The 18,288-nt window shown below is 40.9% G+C and overlaps 1 protein-coding gene across 7 annotated transcripts in view; it reads left to right on the forward strand.

Moving 5' to 3' along the window:
- Window positions 1-287: 287 nt before the first annotated feature.
- IPO7 (importin 7) overlaps window positions 288-18,288 on the forward strand; it is a 47,608-nt gene continuing 29,607 nt past the window's right edge. Inside the window, exons 1-3 of one of the 7 annotated variants that reach the window (XM_073347539.2) lie at window positions 288-539; window positions 13,401-13,482; window positions 17,375-17,528. In XM_073347539.2, the coding sequence (XP_073203640.1) occupies window positions 456-539; window positions 13,401-13,482; window positions 17,375-17,528 (320 nt within the window). In that variant the 5' untranslated portion in view covers window positions 288-455. The remainder of the gene's footprint in view (window positions 540-13,400; window positions 13,483-17,374; window positions 17,529-18,288) is intronic. The other 6 variants (XM_073347541.2, XM_073347538.2, XM_073347537.2 and 3 more) reach the window with 6 other exon arrangements.

An 18,288-nucleotide genomic window follows, 5' to 3' on the forward strand; every position in this document is an offset into this window, starting at 1 on the left:
AGAGAGAAAAATTATTCTCGACGTTTTACAGAGGAGGAACTAAGGTACAGAGAAGTTAAATAACCTAAGGTCGATTGGACGCGGCTGCCAGGGGGGTGAGGAAAGCTCCCCACCCCCACGAGGGCGGGGTTGGGGGGCACCACTGCTTGGGGGGAGGCCTCCCCCACATGTGGGGCTGCGGGGGGGGGGGTGCTCGGTTTGCAGGCGCACAGGTTGGCCCGGGGCGGGGCGGAGAAGGCCGCTGCCCCGGACTACAGCTCCCGTGGTGCCCCGCGGCGGAGCGGAAGGGCCCTGCTGGCCCGCGGCGCGGGGGTAGCTGCTCTATCCGGGGCCTTGGCGCTTCTCTTCCTTTCGCGCCGGCTGCCGCTGTGGAGCGGCGAGTCCATGTGCGCATCGAGCGGCGCTGCCCTGCCCTCCGCCTCCCTGCGCGCCGCCCGCCCCGCCCCGGCCCGGCCATGGACCCCAACACCATCATCGAGGCCCTGCGGGGCACCATGGACCCGGCTCTGCGGGAAGCCGCCGAGAGGCAGCTCAATGAGGTGAGGGCGCAGCGGGGCCTGGGCTGGAGCAGGAGCCCGGCCGCCGGCAGGACAGGCGCCGGGCCTGGCCCGGGGGAGTAGGAGGCGCTCAGCCCCCGGGGCCGCAGCGGGGAGGCCTGAGGGGCCGCCGGCGGGGGCAGCGGGGCAGGACTCGGCCGGGGAGCGCTGGCGGGATCCTCGGCGATGGGGGAGAGCCCGGGCAGAGCGGGGGTAGGCGAGGACGGGGCTGGGGAGTCTCCTGCCGTCAGCCGGGGCAGGAGGGGAGTCGCCCGGGGGACGCGGCGGCGTGGGGGGCCCGCTGGGGAAGCCATGTGGAGGGGCAGGCGGCGGCGGCATGGAGAGGTCTGTCTGCCGGAGGGGCCGGGGAAAGGCCGCGGCAGTGCAGTGCCTCGCTTGATGTCGTGTTGCCTTCCTGCTCCGTCAGCATTGTCCTCCGCTACCTGCCAGCTCCGGACGTGGGTCTCTGCAGCCGCTTGGGCGGAGTGCCTGGGGCAGCCCCCTGCTTGTCCCATGAGGAGCCATGAGTCGGACAAGTCCGGTTTCCATGAGCTTCTGTGAAGTGTTGGTCGTGAGTCTGGGGAAAGGAAAACCACGCTGAATTGTTTCCTAATTAAAATAGTCTTCGATATCACTCTCGGGTGTAGTTAATCCACGTAGGGCCATACTGTTGAGTTTTGGGAGAGGGGGAGGAAGGAGTGTAACAAACTGCCACAAAAAGTTGTGCTCAGCTGGTGGCAGAAAGCACCCCATTCTGGAGGCCAAGAAATGCACAGTTCCTCTAATATCAGCCGTAAATTCTCCCCATTGTCTTTTCTGAACACCAGTAAACAATTTAACAGTGTAGGTTGGTGATCTTTATGGCTCCCAGGGACGGCATTTGGGACCCGGTTTGTGGCCATCTGTATGAATATTTAAAGACAACGTGTGTCTCTAAATTTGAGAACTGGAAAGGAAGATTAAACGGTGGAACTCCATTGCTTTCTGATTTAAATGCCACAGGTAGCATTTGGTAAAAAAAAAATAAGTTTTAGTTATGATTCTAGTAACTTGAAACTTTTTAATAGTTTTTAATCAGTTATTTAATCAATAATTTAAACAGTTGGTTTTGACCCTCATATTCAATAGATGTAGCTTTGTTTTGCGTGCAGTTGGACTGTATATAACTTATTTACATAAGTGCCAGTAGTGTAAATTTATGTGCTCAGTACATGTCTGAAGACAAGGTTCCTGCTCCAGGAGCTTGCACTCTCTACATGCCTATGTCTGGTGGTGGATGGGATGCAATGAAAGTAGCATGCCTTAAAGGGAAGGGTAAACCCCTTTGAAATCCCTCCTGGCCAGGGGAAAGCTCCTCTCACCTGTAAAGGGTTAAGAAGCTAAAGGTAACCTCGCTGGCACCTGACCAAAATGACCAATGAAGAGACAAGATACTTTCAAAAGCTGGGAGGAGGGAGAGAAACAAAGGGTCTGTCTATCTGTCTTGGCCGGGGATAGACCAGGAATGGAGTCTTAGAACTTTTAGTAAGTAATCTAGCTAGGTATGTGTCAGATTATGATTTCTTTAAATGGCTGAGAAAAGAACTGTGCTGAATAGAATAACTATTTCTGTCTGTGTATCTTTTTTGTAACTTAAGGTTTTGCCTAGAGGGGTTCTCTATGTTTTTGAATCTAATTACCCTGTAAGATATCTACCATCCTGATTTTACAGGGGGGATTTCTTTATTTCTATTTACTTCTATTTTTATTAAAAGTCGTCTTGTAAGAAAACTGAATGCTTTTTCATTGTTCTCAGATCCAAGGGTTTGGGTCTGTGGTCACCTATGCAAATTGGTGAGGCTTTTTATCCAACATTTCCCAGGAAAGGGGGGGTGCAAGTGTTGGGAGGATTGTTCATTGTTCTTAAGATCCAACGGTCTGGGTCTGTAGTCACCTAGGCAAATTGGTGAGGCTTTTTACCAAACCTTGTCCAGGAAGTGGGGTGCAAGGTTTTGGGAAGTATTTTGGGGGGAAAGACGCGTCCAAACAGCTCTTCCCCAGTAACCAGTATTAGTTTGGTGGTGGTAGCGGCCAATCCAAGGACGACGGGTGGAATATTTTGTACCTTGGGGAAGTTTTGACCTAAGCTGGTAAAGATAAGCTTAGGAGGTTTTTCATGCAGGTTCCCACATCTGTACCCTAGAGTTCAGAGTGGGGGAGGAACCTTGACACATGGCTTGTTTGATTTTTAAAAAAGTTTGGGTGACTTGTTTCAGTCCACCTAACTGGCTAACACACTTGTGTGCCAGAGGGATGGAGACTAAGACTTGTAGACCTTTTGGAAGAGTTGCATTTTAAGGGTTGATATGAAGAAGGTGGTGTCACAGGGCAGATTTGGTGAGGGACTGGGCTGCCTGTCCGTTCTATACACTTGTAGAAAATATATTTGATGTGTATTAATCCTCAATTCAAATTTACTTTTTAATTTGTTTTTGAGTAAAAGTAATACAGAAGAACACACAAGTTGGCTAAAATGAATATAATATAATATACATAAATAAATCAACATATATGGTAATTTAGTTCAGATCTACTTGTACTGTTATTTGCTGCAGGGTCCAGATTGTTGAGCATTCAGGACTTTTAGATCCTCTGGCAGTGGGGGACTCCAGGTAACAGATTAATACTGTTGGTTGAGAAATCATGGTGACCATCAACTGACTTATTTTGTTCACTCTGAAGCATGATGGCCTACCATACTGTATACAAGTGTCTCTGTAAAATCCAAATATCCCAGTTATTTTGAAATCCTAGGTCGTTACTGCACCAACATGTAATAAAATGGTGAATTATTTTTAAATACAGGCTCACTGACAATTGAGAGAACTTTTCTGGTTAAATATCATTAAGTCCTGATCCTACAAGCACTTATGTATGTGTACAAGTTTACTTATATGAATTCTCTTTCTTATCTGTATAGTCAGTTATGCAGGTTTAGGACCTTAATTTGTAACCTTTACTCAAATTGATGTTTTCTGCTCTATAATGGGCCTCCCTTTCTGCTGTAAAGATTAAACTGCTTCTAACACTTGAATGATACAATGCAGGTGGCCAGCAGCTCACATGCTTTTTAGTTTAATAATTCCTCCTGGCTGTCGTATTTCTCTATCTGTGCTTTGGCCGAAATGGTTCTGATGGACTGATATGAGACTTGACTTGAGAATTGCTCTTCCTCTTTCCTTTTAAGAGGCTACTTCTGATTTTACCTTATGACAAGGGGAAGCAGTTTTCAGCAAGAGAATAAAGAATGAATTGACAGTCATAATTAAACATTACTGCCAAATGTTTTTACCAGTGGTCATCCTATTCTTGATATGTAATATATAAGAAGGTATATGTACACAATTGTTGCATCATATTCAAATAATGTATTTGCTGGTTATGCAAACATTTTATGAGGCTTCTTTCTGAAGGGGGGAATGTCATCAGAGTAGGGGACTGAGAGGCAGATTTCTGGATTCTTCCACGCTTTGCTCCTGAATGTTTGACCTTGGACAAGTCATTTAATCTCTGCTTGACTTTAATATGACTTCTTCATTGATTTTATTTTATTTTGTTTTTATTTTGTTGAGTCAGGGATTGGCTGATTGTAAAGTGCTTTGAGATCTGCAGAGTTTGAAAGATGTTCTGTAAATGCAGAGATCTGAGGGCTCTAATCTTTTGCTCTTTCTTAGTCAATATTTGTGACACCACTTGGAGAGAGAAACTATTGACTATGATGCCACCAATAACCTGTTCCCCTGTCGTCCTCCCCCCAGCTCTTCATCTCATAGACTCATAGATATTAAGGTCAGAAGGGACCATTATGATCATCTAGTCTGACCTGCTGCACAATGCAGGCCACAGAATTTCACCCACCCACTCCTGCAATAAACCTCTCACCTATGTCTGAGCTATTAAAGTCCTCCTCTCATTGAGTGCTAATTCTTATCGCAGTATCTTACCAAAATAGAAACCTATATCATAACCAGCTATCTGAGGTTCAGTATGGGCAAAACAGAGGTAGTGTGTGTTGATAGAAGGGAGGGGAAATGCTTAGAAGAACTGGTAGTCTTTTATCACTTCTTCATTAGGGGGCATCTGTCCCAAGTTATCAAGATGGTGTGCAACTTGGGTGGTTCTCAATAGACTTATCTTTACTTCTTGGCTGGGTGGGAGGTTGCTAAGTAGCTACATTCTACTTGGCTGGGTGGGAGGTTGCTAAGTAGCTACGTTCTACAGGGACACTTAGGTTCTACTTGGAAGCTGACCCTTCAAGTAAGCCTATCACAAAGGAGGAGGATGAGCTATATTCCCAACTGGGACAATTTTGTACATTGAAAATGATATATAAAAAGGGCTCAGATACTAAAGTGATCAGTACCTCAGAAATGCATATGAAAATAAGGTGTTTTAAGAAGGCAACTATGGGAAGACAGTCGATTGTATGCCCCTACCTTCTAAACTCAGAACAGTCACTATTTTGGTAGCTGGTGTTCTCTAGCATGTTCTTCATTGTGATTCCAGAGAATGGTTATGGTTTACTACTCGAGTCTGTCTGACATAACATTACAAGCTAATCTTGTTAGGTAAGACACAAGTATAACTCAAATGCAGGTATTATTAAAATGACCCATTCAAATAATAATCATACAACTTTTTTGTATGAGAACTTTCAAAAAATTACTGATTACAATGCTACATAGCATTACTTAACCCCAGTAACCTGTTTTTTGTGTTTTGTTTTTGAAGGAAAATAAATCGGAGTTTGTTGGGAAAAGTTATTAATCTTTGTGGTGCTCTCGTGAAGCCACTCCTTTCAAAAGTCAGGCTTAATCTGACATCTCGGTCTGAAATATGATATGTAGAGTACTGTATAATATTGAAGAGTGGTCGCCAAAGCATACCCTCAGCCTAACAAAATAAATCTGTGTAATTCAGTTGAGTAGCATTAATCTCCTGTTTTACACGCACGTAAATGCCTTGATGCTGAAATAATTGTTTAAGTAAAATTCTTGAACCTAGACTGACTAGTGAACGCTTTGGAGTAAAATGCATAATTTTCACATACAATCCTGCCTTTGATCCAAAGATCTCCAGATGCTGAACCAAACGTTAGTTCAGCTTTTTGGCATTCTAAAGTAGGGTAAATATAGTAGAAGTCCCATTTTTCAGATGGGTAAACTAAGATGGTCTTAAGTGATTTGCCCACCATGGTCATGCAGCTAATCAGTGGTAACGCCAAGATTAGAGCATAGGAGTCCTGGCTGTTTGCCATTTTCAAACCATCATGCTTTCTCAAGTGGCTTACTGTTTATAAGGTGCACTTGCTTCTCGGTAACCATCACATTTCCCCACTACTCAAAAACCAAAAAGTCGGTACATGACATCGTTCTAAAAGGATTTTATCATCTTTGCCTTTCTTCCCTAATATAAATTTCTGTACAATTTTTAAGAGGAAAAAATCCTAATGTTTATACTCTTGTCTAAGATGTTTTCTGTACTTAAAACTTATATTGACACAGCTGTGTCAGTCAGGGGTGTGGAAAAAACACTTCCCTGATCATCATAGCTATGCTGACAAAACTTCCAGTGTAGATGAAGCTATGCTGACTGAAGAGTGCTTCATAGATGTGGTGTTCCTACTCTGACTGAGAAAATAGGTATGGTGATTCTGCACTAGAGGGCTGTGCTGGTATTGGCTCAGTAGTGTAGACAGCCTAAGAGGAGGAATGGGAGAGATTAGCTTGTGAAAAAGAGAGTTTGAAAATACTGTTGCAGGCAGGATCAACACATGAAACGGACAGGAGGGGGCCAGAAGACCGTCTTCACTCGGGGGTGGGGGTTGGGGCAGAGTTGTGGTCTTAACCTGAGTTTGCTATTTCAAGTTAACTAATACTAGGTAAAATCCTTGTGAAGACAAGGCATCTTGTAGTTTCTATGTGAGTTATCAGGTGGAGTAAAAGACAATGGAGTTGACTAACTCTAGGTCAGGCTTTTTCTACACTATCACTTTTGTTAGGGGTTATGATACCCCCCTCCACCCCCGCAAGTTTACCGGGAAAAGTGAAAACAGCCTCTCCTTCTGACATAGGTCATTGGGAGTGGTTTAATTATCCCAGCAGGAGAGCAGCCACGTGGGAGAACTTACAGCAGCATAGCTGTAGTGGTACAGCTGTGCTGCTGTAAGGTTTGTGGTGTAGACACAGCCTTAGACAGCAGGTTTTTTTTCCCTCACAAAACAGACTTCTGTACCTGCAGACTATTCTGATGAGTTAGGGCTGCAATGGTTTGCTTGGCAAGGTCTGATGTGAATGTATGCTCTCTTTACAGTATGCAGTGTTATTGTAGCTGTGTCGGTCCTAGGATATTAGAGAAACAAGATGGGTGAGGTAATATCTTTTATTGGACCATCTTCTCTCACCAACAGAAGTTGGTCCAGTAAAAGATATTCCCTCACCTACCTCATGCTTGAATAGGTGTCCCGACACTGCTACTTAGTAATGTTACATATCTTACTTACACTTTTTGTATGCAGCAAACAGTAACTTCACAAGAGAGACTAGATGGATACCACCAAATTGTGAAAAGATGAAATCAGAATAGCTTGAGCATCTTTTTAATGGCCAACTGAATTCTTCATCCTAATGTAATGATGTCTTGCTATTTAATGTCATTTCTGGATTGGTGAAGATAAGTAATTCACCTAGGAAAGCTTTACATTTTTGAAAAGCATCATGATTCAGTGATGTGTTTATCTTGCTTGGAAAAGGTAAGTAAAGAATTCAGTGTTAGAATACTTTGTAAAGCTATACTGAACTTTTAAAAAAACTTGCATCTCATTGTAAAATAGTTTACTTGCTCAACTAGTGGCAGAGACCATATAGATATGAAATAGACTTTTTAGCAGTTTATATTTACTTCCTTTTGACTTATTATGCAAATTATTCATCTGATCTTTATTAAAATGTGTGCTACCCTGGAAGAATATTTGTTTTTTGTTTACATAACTTGTGCTTCCAGTCTAGCAAAATATAATTTATTTTTAAAAACAGTCCTTTGGTTTGCTGCTTTGACTGTAAGAATTTTGGAAAAATACCATATGCAGTATGGCTTTTATGATAGCCTAAAATTTTCATGCTCCAAGGGAGAACAACAAAGTTTACCTGTCTAGCAAAAGTGAGAAGAAGTTGTTGGGGGTTATTTAGTATTCAGTTTTTCATAAAATATTATATTTGGGTATGAATATATATCCATTACAGTTACATTTATCTTTGTGGGAAAATAATGTCTTTTCTCTGTACTAATTACCTATCTGAAGTTTAATATGTTGTGCTTTGGTTTCTATCATGTTCATTTCAGATTGAATTTTATAGTTGAGATTATGTAGCACATGTTACGGTTTTCTGTTTGTAATATAATTGTACATGTGTGACTATATCAGGTAGGCAGGCACATATCTAGTGTATCAGATTTCTGAAATGTGCACGAAGATGTGTAGGCTCTGGAAAACTGATGCTAACAAACAGTGGGCTAACAGTTGTGGTCTGATAGAAAACATTCCTCAGCTAGTAAGGCTCAATGGCAAAGATTGCTCAGGGGAAAAGTCCCTGAATTCTTTGGCTCTTAGTCAACAAAGTCATACCAGTGACACAGCATGTTGGAGTGGGGAAAGAGCAGTAGGTCAGCATTGCTATTAAATGCTATATTACATGGTAGAAAAGGACAGGCTTTTATTACCAGAAATTATGCTGCAATTAAACATATTTGTAATTCTAACTTTATTTTAATATGTACAAAAATTAATGATGTATGTAAACAAGGAAGATTAGAGCAAGATAATACTAATTTGACCACATTTTACTGATGCCAATGACTTGGACTTAAGAATTTCTCCTGTTTTCTCTACGGAATTTGAGCATTAGGTAGAAACCCTTTTGCAACCCTGCAATCTGTTGTTTTTCATTCCTGTCTTGGGTGATGGTAACTGCTTGTGGGATACTTTATACCCATATCTGGTATTTCCGAAGGCTGTGGTAAATGGAAATCTATAAAAACAAAAGCTTCTAAATTCAAACAATTGCCATAAGGAGGAATAAATAAACTTTCATGCATTCGGACTATTACTGTTTGAAATAATCTGAAAGTCAGATTTAATTGATGCCTGAATTTCCTCTCATTATTTTAAGTCCTCATTCCCAACTCCTCTTATGTTCTCAGATATTTCAGCTCATCCTGGGCATTCACAACAAAAGAAGTCAGTGGCTGTATAAAACAAGTGCTTAAAACACAGAGCATTTTTTTTTAGCTCTTGTGTCAGTGAACAGGAACCTGGAATGCTGGGACACAGCCATTTGTTAGAGAATAAAAATATGGTAGGAGCTTAGAGATGGCTGCAACAGGCAAGTCTGTCCAAAAACTTTTATGCTGTGATCACAATGACTACCTCCAGCATATGGTTCTAATCTTAGTTATAGTACGTAAGGCCACCTGTTGTGTGAAAATTAATGAAGTACTCAGGTGCAACAGAATGATCCATTGGAATTGAGTTTGTTTGGTTTTGTTGGTTTGCCTCAGACAATTAGGGTATGTCCACAGTTCAAGCTGGAGACATGCTCATGCTAGCTGTTGTTCAGTTCACACGCTAAAAACAGAGTTTCAGAGTAGCAGCCGTGTTAGTCTGTATTCGCAAAAAGAAAAGGAGTACTTGTGGCACCTTAGAGACTAACCAATTTATTAGAGCATAAGCTTTCGTGAGCTACAGCTCACTTGAGACTAACACATTTATTTGAGCATAAGTGAGCTGTAGCTCACGAAAGCTTATGCTCAGATAAATTTGTTAGTCTCTAAGGTGCCATAAGTCCTCCTTTTCTTTTAAAAACAGAGTGGAGCCTGAGCAGTGGGATGGGCTATCTACCCCAAGTACCTGCCTAGGGTCTTAGCTGGGCATGTACTTGGGGTAGCTAGCTCGTTGTGCTGCCATGGCTACAGTCTATTTTTCATGCATTCACTTGATGAGAGCATCCCTGAGTATGTCTCCATTGAAGTGGGAATTAGTCATACCCTGAGGGTGAAATCCAGCCCCTGTTGACATGGCAAAATTCTCATTGACTTTGTAGTCAACTGCATCAGGCTCAGCTCTTGTTGAAGCCAGTGGAAAGACTTCAGTGGGCACTCATTCAGCATCTTAAATGTTTGAATGAACTTTTTTGAAGGCTGTTTGTTTAATAAAGAAATGGAAAGCAAGGGGAAAACTTACTTGACTCTTTTTGGTAGGGCCAATAAAATTCAGGCCTCAGAGAAGTCATATTAAGGCTTAGCTGCATGTGTATTGATGGTAATTAGGCAATGAGTCTCAACATTTTTTACACTGGAACCTACCTTCAATTTAGTAGAATGGGAAAGATTGGGTTGTTGTGAAGCACATCTTGAGAGCTCAAATTTGATATAAAATGTAAATATTGATGTGTATCTGTATGTGAATTTAGTGGTCATTGATTGCCTCGATTAGGAGAACAGCATTCATCTTTCATGCAGAGCCTATCTCACTACTGTGCTACTAGTGCAGCTACTTCAAGAATGGGTATCTACTCTGCTAAAGGGAATACACTAAATTAGAATTAAGGCCACTTAAGTTCTGTGTATGAGTGTCCACACAGGTTTAATTTAGTTTAACTGAATTAAATTCACACATTTAGTTAGTTCAGATTAATTTTTGGAATGATGTCCCCATCTCCTGACCGTCTCTAAAAGTGATGATTCTCAGGGTACCCAGGACTTTGAGCCACCTTGTTACCCCCTGTCTCCAGGCTAATTCTGAAGAATATTAAAAATGACTTCAGATTTCTGTGTAGTCTATTTTTTTTGTATCCATAGCAAGCAACTTGGGTAACTCAAGTCACCTTGTGTATATGCTGTCTTTTAAATTAAAAAAAAGAAAAGAAAAATTCTCGCTGAACTCCCAGTTAGCAAAATGCTTAATCATATGCCCCTTTAAGTACGTGGTCGTCCACTGACTTTAACGTTAGTTGTATGCTGCATTACCTTGCTGAATTGGGGCCTAATGCATGAGTCACTGCAATTAAAACATACTGCTGTACAAGAAAAAGTACTTCAATGCCATCCATTTCCACAAGTGCAGAGAATAGAGAAGGCTTAAACAGGTGCAGAAATTCATGTTATCAGATGATTAAAAACAAACCTTTTTTAAATATAAACTAATATGCTTCATTTGATGAAAAGCTCCACATCTTTAGTACATAGGGAGCTGTGGCGAGGTAGGGGGCCATAGACCCTCCAACTCTGCAGTGTCTGTTACTCCCAATTACTTGTTCCTAGCTTTTCTTTCCTCTGCTCCTGTATCTTGAATCCCTGGATGCTGTAGGAATAATGACTCCAGTGCATGCTTTGTTTAAAAAGAAAAAAGACACTTGAGCTGTACGTAGTGGAGGCACTGTTTCTGTGGACTTCCACAGTCTGATATATATCGCATGTAGATCTTGTGACCCAATGCTTAGAATGTGCATGCATAACTGTGTATTTTTTTTTAAATCTCCAACAAAAAACCTTGTTAACTTCCAGTTCAGTTTGCTTCTTAATATTGTTTAAAATGAAGGTGTTTCAAGTTCAAAAAAAAAAATCAAACTCAAACTATTAAAGTATGGAATTGACTAGTAAAGGCAAGTTGCATGAATATTCAAATATATGAACAAGTGTAAATTAATTTGTATCTAGAGCATTTAGGAGATGTTTCTTCATGAAACTTGTCTAGAGAGACTGCCACAGCTGGATAAACTAATCTGTTGATGTTGTAAATGCTTATAAGATGCATTCATGGTGTTACTGATTATTTGATCGTGTACAAAGAGCACTTGGTCCTGATAAAAGTATGTTTTTCATGATGGCTTGTTTATCTTGTAGAGGAGTTGTAAAAGATTGGTTTATCATAATTTTATACTGTATTGTAACGAGGCATTCTTTCATTTTGTAATGTCATAGGTAATGCCCTTTTAATGATCTTGAACATGTTGATATTTTCTTTGTTTCATATAGGAAGTAGCTAGTGGATAATGTGTAGGTAACAGACATTTTCCTATAAAATGTAGGTATTATGTTGCTCTGTCCCAGGTGCACATCATTGATACCTGTTTACTGAAAAGCAGGTAAAGCCACTATATTGACTTACGTTCTGTAAAGACAAGCAAGAAAGCAACATTTCACAAGTGAATAAAGGACAAAATCAAGGAAGAAATGTTTTCAAGTTGTAACGGTATTATAAACAAAGCCTTATATATTGTGTAGGTTTAAGTCAAGTTCACTTCCTCTCAGGAAATTTTCTTCTTTTAGTCTTTTCCAATTTTTCATGTTGGGGTTAGGAGCATATAGGTTGCTATCATAGTTTTAAACTTGGCTAGTAATATTGAGAATGCATACAACATTTTCTTGTAGGCAAAGTTAATCAGTGTAGTGAAGAAAACTACTCCTTTGAGGAGACTTATTGTGCATATCCTGCCAAATTTTTCACATTGCTGATGTTACTCTGTTTAGGTTTCCATGCAGAAGCCAAGGTTCTGTAAATTTGCCATTGTGCAGTGTACTCTGATGATGAGAATACAATTATTTTATGTTATAGAAGGCCATATTTATTGATAGTGAGGTTAAAAAAAAAGTCAGTTGTGGTAAGAGTGTAGTGCTTAGTTTATAATAGAGTTGCAAACTGCTCAGATTAGTCTATCATGAATTCATGCCTTGATGAATCATCCATGTGTCAAAGTAAAGGGAAGTCATTTGACATCCAGTGCCCCCTGTAAGCATTGCTAAAGAAGATAAAACTTTGGAAAAATGGTTTTAGGAATTTTAACAGCAAAGTGGGCTTTGCCCAGCTGCACTTACATGCAGTAAGACAAGAAAATTGCCTTTATTTCTCCTTGCTTGTATCTTAAATTACATTAATCATCTCCTTTACTTAGGAAAAAGCTAACTTATCAATTTCCTTTTTCTGAGAGCAATTATAGCTCACATAATCTGATATTAATAGACTATAAAATCTTATGCTTCTCTATTTGAGCTGTAGATGTTCACATCCTAAATGTTTAGATAAAGTGTAGAATTTTTAAAAAAAATTTAATGGAGGGTGATTTTATATAATATTAGATATTCAAATCTTTCTTTAAACATGGCAGCAAATTAGGTTAAATATAGATCTATAAGCAAAGGCTCTGTCTAAACACAAATACGTATCTTTAAAAATACGTTTTTAGTCTGGTTCAAATATACTCGTAGCCTCAGGTCACAGTAGCAGATCAATGAATGACAAATGTTGGACAAAATCTGAGAATAATATGATGTTAGAAAATATGTACAGCCTGGCATCTCCAAATGCTAAAAAGATCAAATAATGACTTAACGTCACCATTCCATGCTGTCTTAATTCAGAATGCCAAGTTGTTATTTAATTACACAGTGTACTTGTAGCTGTGTTGTCATGATGTAATATATTTGTCCTAAACTGGGGATAATTTATTCTGTGGTAAAGAAATCTGATTACAGAAATCTGTTTCAGACATTGGGGCGGGAGGAAATGTGGTCTTCAGTAAAGAATAAGAATGTCCCCCCCCACCATGTGATCTTCTGAATACATCAAACTCAAGGGGTTTTGAAAGCTTTCATTTGTCACTTGATATTACAACATAATTTGAATTGCTGATGTCATGATTGCATCACATGGTACTCACAGACATTTTTGAAAATGTATCCTGAAGCTTCAAAGTTTTATTTGCAAGCCGATTGGTTTCCAGTGTTCTTTTTTAACATCTGGCTTACTTGGTTTTGTCTTCTGCTTTGCAGGCTCATAAGTCAGTGAACTTTGTTTCAACTCTGCTTCAGATCACTATGTCAGAGCAACTGGATTTACCAGTGAGACAGGCAGGCAAGTTTTCTTTTTCTTTATACTCAGAATGTTTACATACTGTATACACATTACATACAAAAAAATGAATATGACATTAAGGTTGCAAAGTCAAGTGTTCAAAAGCTAGACAGTGCCAGAATTAAGGTTGCCTATGTAGTAAATGAGACTGGTTGAATGATGAGGATAAAAAGAAATATTGAATAAGCTACCAGCTTAGTGAGCACAATCCATTCTGTGCAGTGAATGAGTGTCCTGTGGAAAAAATAATCTTAATTTATTATGCAATTTAGTATAATAGTGTACTGTCATGCATATGCATACACAGAGGCCAAATTAAGATGGCAACGGTAACCATGACTTTTTTGTTTTTTCTGAATTTTTGAATGCTTGCCTTTGTAACAGTAATGTTCTTTTAATGCAGTGTTTGGAAATAATTTCTAAGTTTATTTTGGTTTTTAGCACACTAAAATAAAAACAATGCACAGAAATTCCATCACATGGAACTATATTGACCTCTACATGGGTCCTCAGCAAGGCTGGAACCTTTTAGTCTTGGGGGAATTCTATGTCAAAAAATTAAAAATTCTGTGCACAATATTTTAAAATTCTGTTTATTTTGTTCGTCAAAATAACACAATATAATCACACCAGTTTCAATTATTTTGGTCATTTATTTCAAAATACCTATCAGCAAGTATGTCTGTAACAATAAAGACAACAAAAAGATTCCCCCAGGAGTAGAGAGTTAAAGAAATCCCTACAACAACCCAGTTCTTGTTTCTCTGTTTATGCTTTTGTTGGGTGCCTCAGACTGGATGTGTCACATGTGCCATCTGGGCACATCTTGTGGAGAAAACTCTGCCTCTCTGATCTTTTAGTAATTTTTCACCTCTTGCCCTGCTCCCATAGGGTTACCATATTTCAAGTTCCCAAATGCCAGGCTCAAGGGAAGCGAAGCTGTGTACTGGGATGGGGTGTTTGGGGGTGCAGGAGGGGCTGCATGGTGCCCCTGGCCCAGACACCCGCACCCCCTTCGCCCCCAGAGCCCAGCTGCAGGCTCCACTCAGCTTCGTTACTGTCCTGCTGGGTAGAGACTACCTGTACCTGCTGATATGGGGGATGGGAGGCACAATTTAAAGATTCAGCTGCTCCTGGAACAGTTCGAGTTACACCCCCGTCCCTCTGGCAGGTCCCTATTCCTGCTTACCCTCAGATTCTCTTCTCAGAAAGCAGCAGCCCCTCCCTACAGACCCCAGGTATTGCTCTTGTCTCTCCTCACAGAGCGCAGCTGCTGTACAGGGAGGGGGCCTACCTCACCATGTGACTAAGCGGGGCCGGCAAACCTGGGAACCAAAGCCCTGCTGCACAGGTGCACTGCGAGCTGAGGAGCCAGGCTCTGCTGGGTACAGCAGTCCCTGGCAGTGGCCAGCAGCTCTGCAGCACCATTTCTGCAGGAAAAAATGAAATTCTGTGCAGAACTTTAATTCTGCGCTAATTCTGTGCAAATTCTGCATTGTGCAGTGGTGCAGAATTTCCCCAGACCTCTACCACATGAGCTAATGAAGTAATTGGTAGCAGTATGTGGACCAGCCACTAGAGGTGGGTGAGACAGATACACTTTGCCAATGGATTTGTGCTAGATAGCAAGGGTTGATTGAGACTCTCTAATCTTGAGTTGAATTCCAGGTTCTGTAGGGGCAAGTACTCTAAAGCAGGAGTTCTCGCAACAAATTCTTTTGTGGCCTCTCTTGCTGGTGGCTGAACTGACACTTTTTTCCCCTAAAATACTTGATTAAGTTTAGGGAAAAAAATAAATAGCACATATACACATCCACATCATTGTAATTTATTTATTGCAGATACAAATATCACTTCACAGTAATATTTTTATTATTGAATGTTGGTTAATATCAATCACGTTTCACAGGACACTATCTGGAAGGCTGTGAGAAGTGATACTTGCATGTTTAATATCACTTTTCTCAGCAACTCCCAGAACAAATTAAGCCCTGGATTGGGGGATGAGGGGAGGGGTTGGCAGTGGGAGATGTGATGGGATGGATGTGGGCCGGGGGAGGCAACAGGGGCCTGGGGTGATGAAGGGGTGGATGCAGTGCCAGGAAGGCAGTGGGGTCCAGGGATGATGGGGAGGGGGGCATGGATGTAGGGCCAAAAGAGAGGAGGGTGTGGGGTGAGCCCTGCAGCTGTTTGGCTGGAGCGGGGATTGGCATCTGTTGCTGTGCGGCCAGGGGTCAGTGCCTGCTGCTAGAGCCTGGAGCTGCGGGCAGGAGCTGCACGGCCGGGGAGGGGATCAGTGCTCGTGCCTGGATCAGGAGCTGCATGGCCGGGCAGGGAGTTGGATCTCAGGGCCGCAACGCAGCCAGAGCCCAGAGCTGCATGACCAAATGCTGCGGGGGTCACTGCTCGCTGCCACAAGGCCTAAGACAGCACCTGCTGCTGTGCGCCCAGTGCATGCTGCCACACAGCCAGGGCTGGGGATCGGCGTCTGGAGCCAACAGCCGCTTCGGTGTGGTTGGGACTACGGGTCAGCACCTGGGGTCAGCAGCCAGGGCTGGGGTTCAGAGCACATGGCTGGGGTTTGCTGCCAGGGTATTATTACATGGGAAGAACTTAGAATTTCAGAATCAAAAGGCTACAAGCTTTGACATATATTAAAAAAATTGAAAATGAAAAGGTAGATGAAGTGTTACTGCTTTTTAAAGAGAATATTTACAATCTTATAGTAAACTGTGGAGGTTCTTGGGTCTTTTGAACTTGTTATTTTTACATTGTGTCATATCTGACTGTGTTGGAACTAATTATCCCACCATCCTTTTCTGTTTCTTTGGGAGTGGCTCCTATCCTTTTTGCAGTAAGTAGGATAACTTCTGGTTACAGAAAATAAGGAAAAGAACAGCAGAAATAATTTCAACTAAAACCCTGATTTTCCTAGCTAATTTATACTGGCAGATTCTTGTGCCCATACAGATCAGCTGGCAAGGTCAGGAACTACATCATTATCATATTCAAAATAATAGGTTTACAAGGCGTGCTCTCTGAATCCTTTCTGATACTGGTGCTAGACACCATATAAACATTTAATTGAAAACCAGCAGAGAACCTATGGTACGTTGTACAGGTGTAGTCAGAATTCACTTAATTTTGCTGTAACTGTTTGTAAATCTGGACTTCCTTTTGCACTTGTAAAGAAAAGAGATTCATAAAGCATAGTAATCTGGAATCTGCCACATAAGCAGTTTGAATGTTTGTCAATTAGTGGAAACATGCATCTATGTCAGCAACCTAATATCTGCTATAAAGAGTCAAAACGTATAATCTTTGTGTAGAGAAACTCAATTTGCTTTCAAGATTCACTTGAATGTAAAGCAGACCATGTAGCCCAAACATAGTCACATTATAGAATAAAATCATACTTTTAAAATACAAACAATATTTGACTATAGAGATTTAATGCTGACTAGCCTTGTTTTTAAATGCCAAAAAATTGATCTCAAAATAATTACAAAGGAAGCTTCTTCAGAGATGGGTTTTAATAAAAAGTTACCACAATTCTTCTTCGTAACAGGAAGTGGAAATATGTCTTTCAATACTCTTTATTTTTCAAAAAGATTGTCTGAAAAGATAATAAAGTGTTGGGAATAGTGGACTTAAGAAATATTACAGATGCCACACTTGATAACTGAAGAAGGGGAAATTTTTGTTCCATACAGAAAATTGGGAGATTAGCGGTTTTTGTGTGCAGGTATGGTGGCTCTCTGATATGTTAAATGTTGGCCATTCAGTCAGAGTTCATTTATGGAATGCATTTTCTAAATGTAAAAATACGCATATCTGCATAATGACTGACTTTTGTATTGATACCAAGTGATGTCTTGCTGTTATCTGACAGGTGTTATCTACTTGAAGAATATGATAACTCAGTATTGGCCTGATCGTGAAACTACACCAGGGGAAATCCCACCTTATTCCATCCCAGAAGAAGATAGACATTGTATTCGTGAAAATATTGTAGAAGCCATTATTCATTCCCCTGAACTAATTAGGTATACAGTTTTAATTTGCTTATAATGTAGTCATAGTTTTGATACTGTTTTAAAATTAATACCACTTGCGTACTAAATTTCATTGTGTCTTGGATTGTAACACACAGATTTCAGAAAAGGGCAACAAAAATTATTAGTGTTATGGAACAGATTCTGTGTGAGGAGAGATTAATAAGATTGTGACTTTTCAGCTTGGAAAAGAGATGGCTAAGGGGAAATATGATTGAAGTCTATAAAATCATGACTGGTATAGAGAAAGTAGATAAGGAAGGGTTGTTTACTACTTCTCATAACAAAGAACTAGGAGTCACCAAATGAAATTAATAGGCAGCAGGTTTAAAACAAATAAAAGGAAGTATTTCTTCACACAACACACAGTCAACCTGTGGAACACCTTGCCAGAGGATGTTGTGAAGGCCAAGACCATAACAGGGTTCAAAAAAGAACTAGATAAATTCATGGAGGATAGGTCCGTCAATGGCTATTAGCCAGGATGGACAGGAATGGTGTCCCTAGCCTCTGTTTGCCAGAAGCTGGGAATGAGCGACAGGGCCTGGTTCACTTTATGATTACTTGTTCTGTTCATTCCCTCTGGGGCACCTGGCACTGGCCACTGTCGGAACACAGGATATTGGGCTAGATGGACCTTTCGTCTGACCCAGTAGGGCCGTTCTTATGTATTGGAGAACATAGAATTAATGCAGTTAGAGAAAATAGCGTTTTCATTCTTCATTTGTACATTGTACAACATGTAAGCAAT

The sequence above is a fragment of the Lepidochelys kempii genome, chromosome 6, assembly GCF_965140285.1.
Source record: "Lepidochelys kempii isolate rLepKem1 chromosome 6, rLepKem1.hap1, whole genome shotgun sequence".
In the NCBI taxonomy this organism is placed as follows: Eukaryota; Metazoa; Chordata; order Testudines; family Cheloniidae; genus Lepidochelys; species Lepidochelys kempii.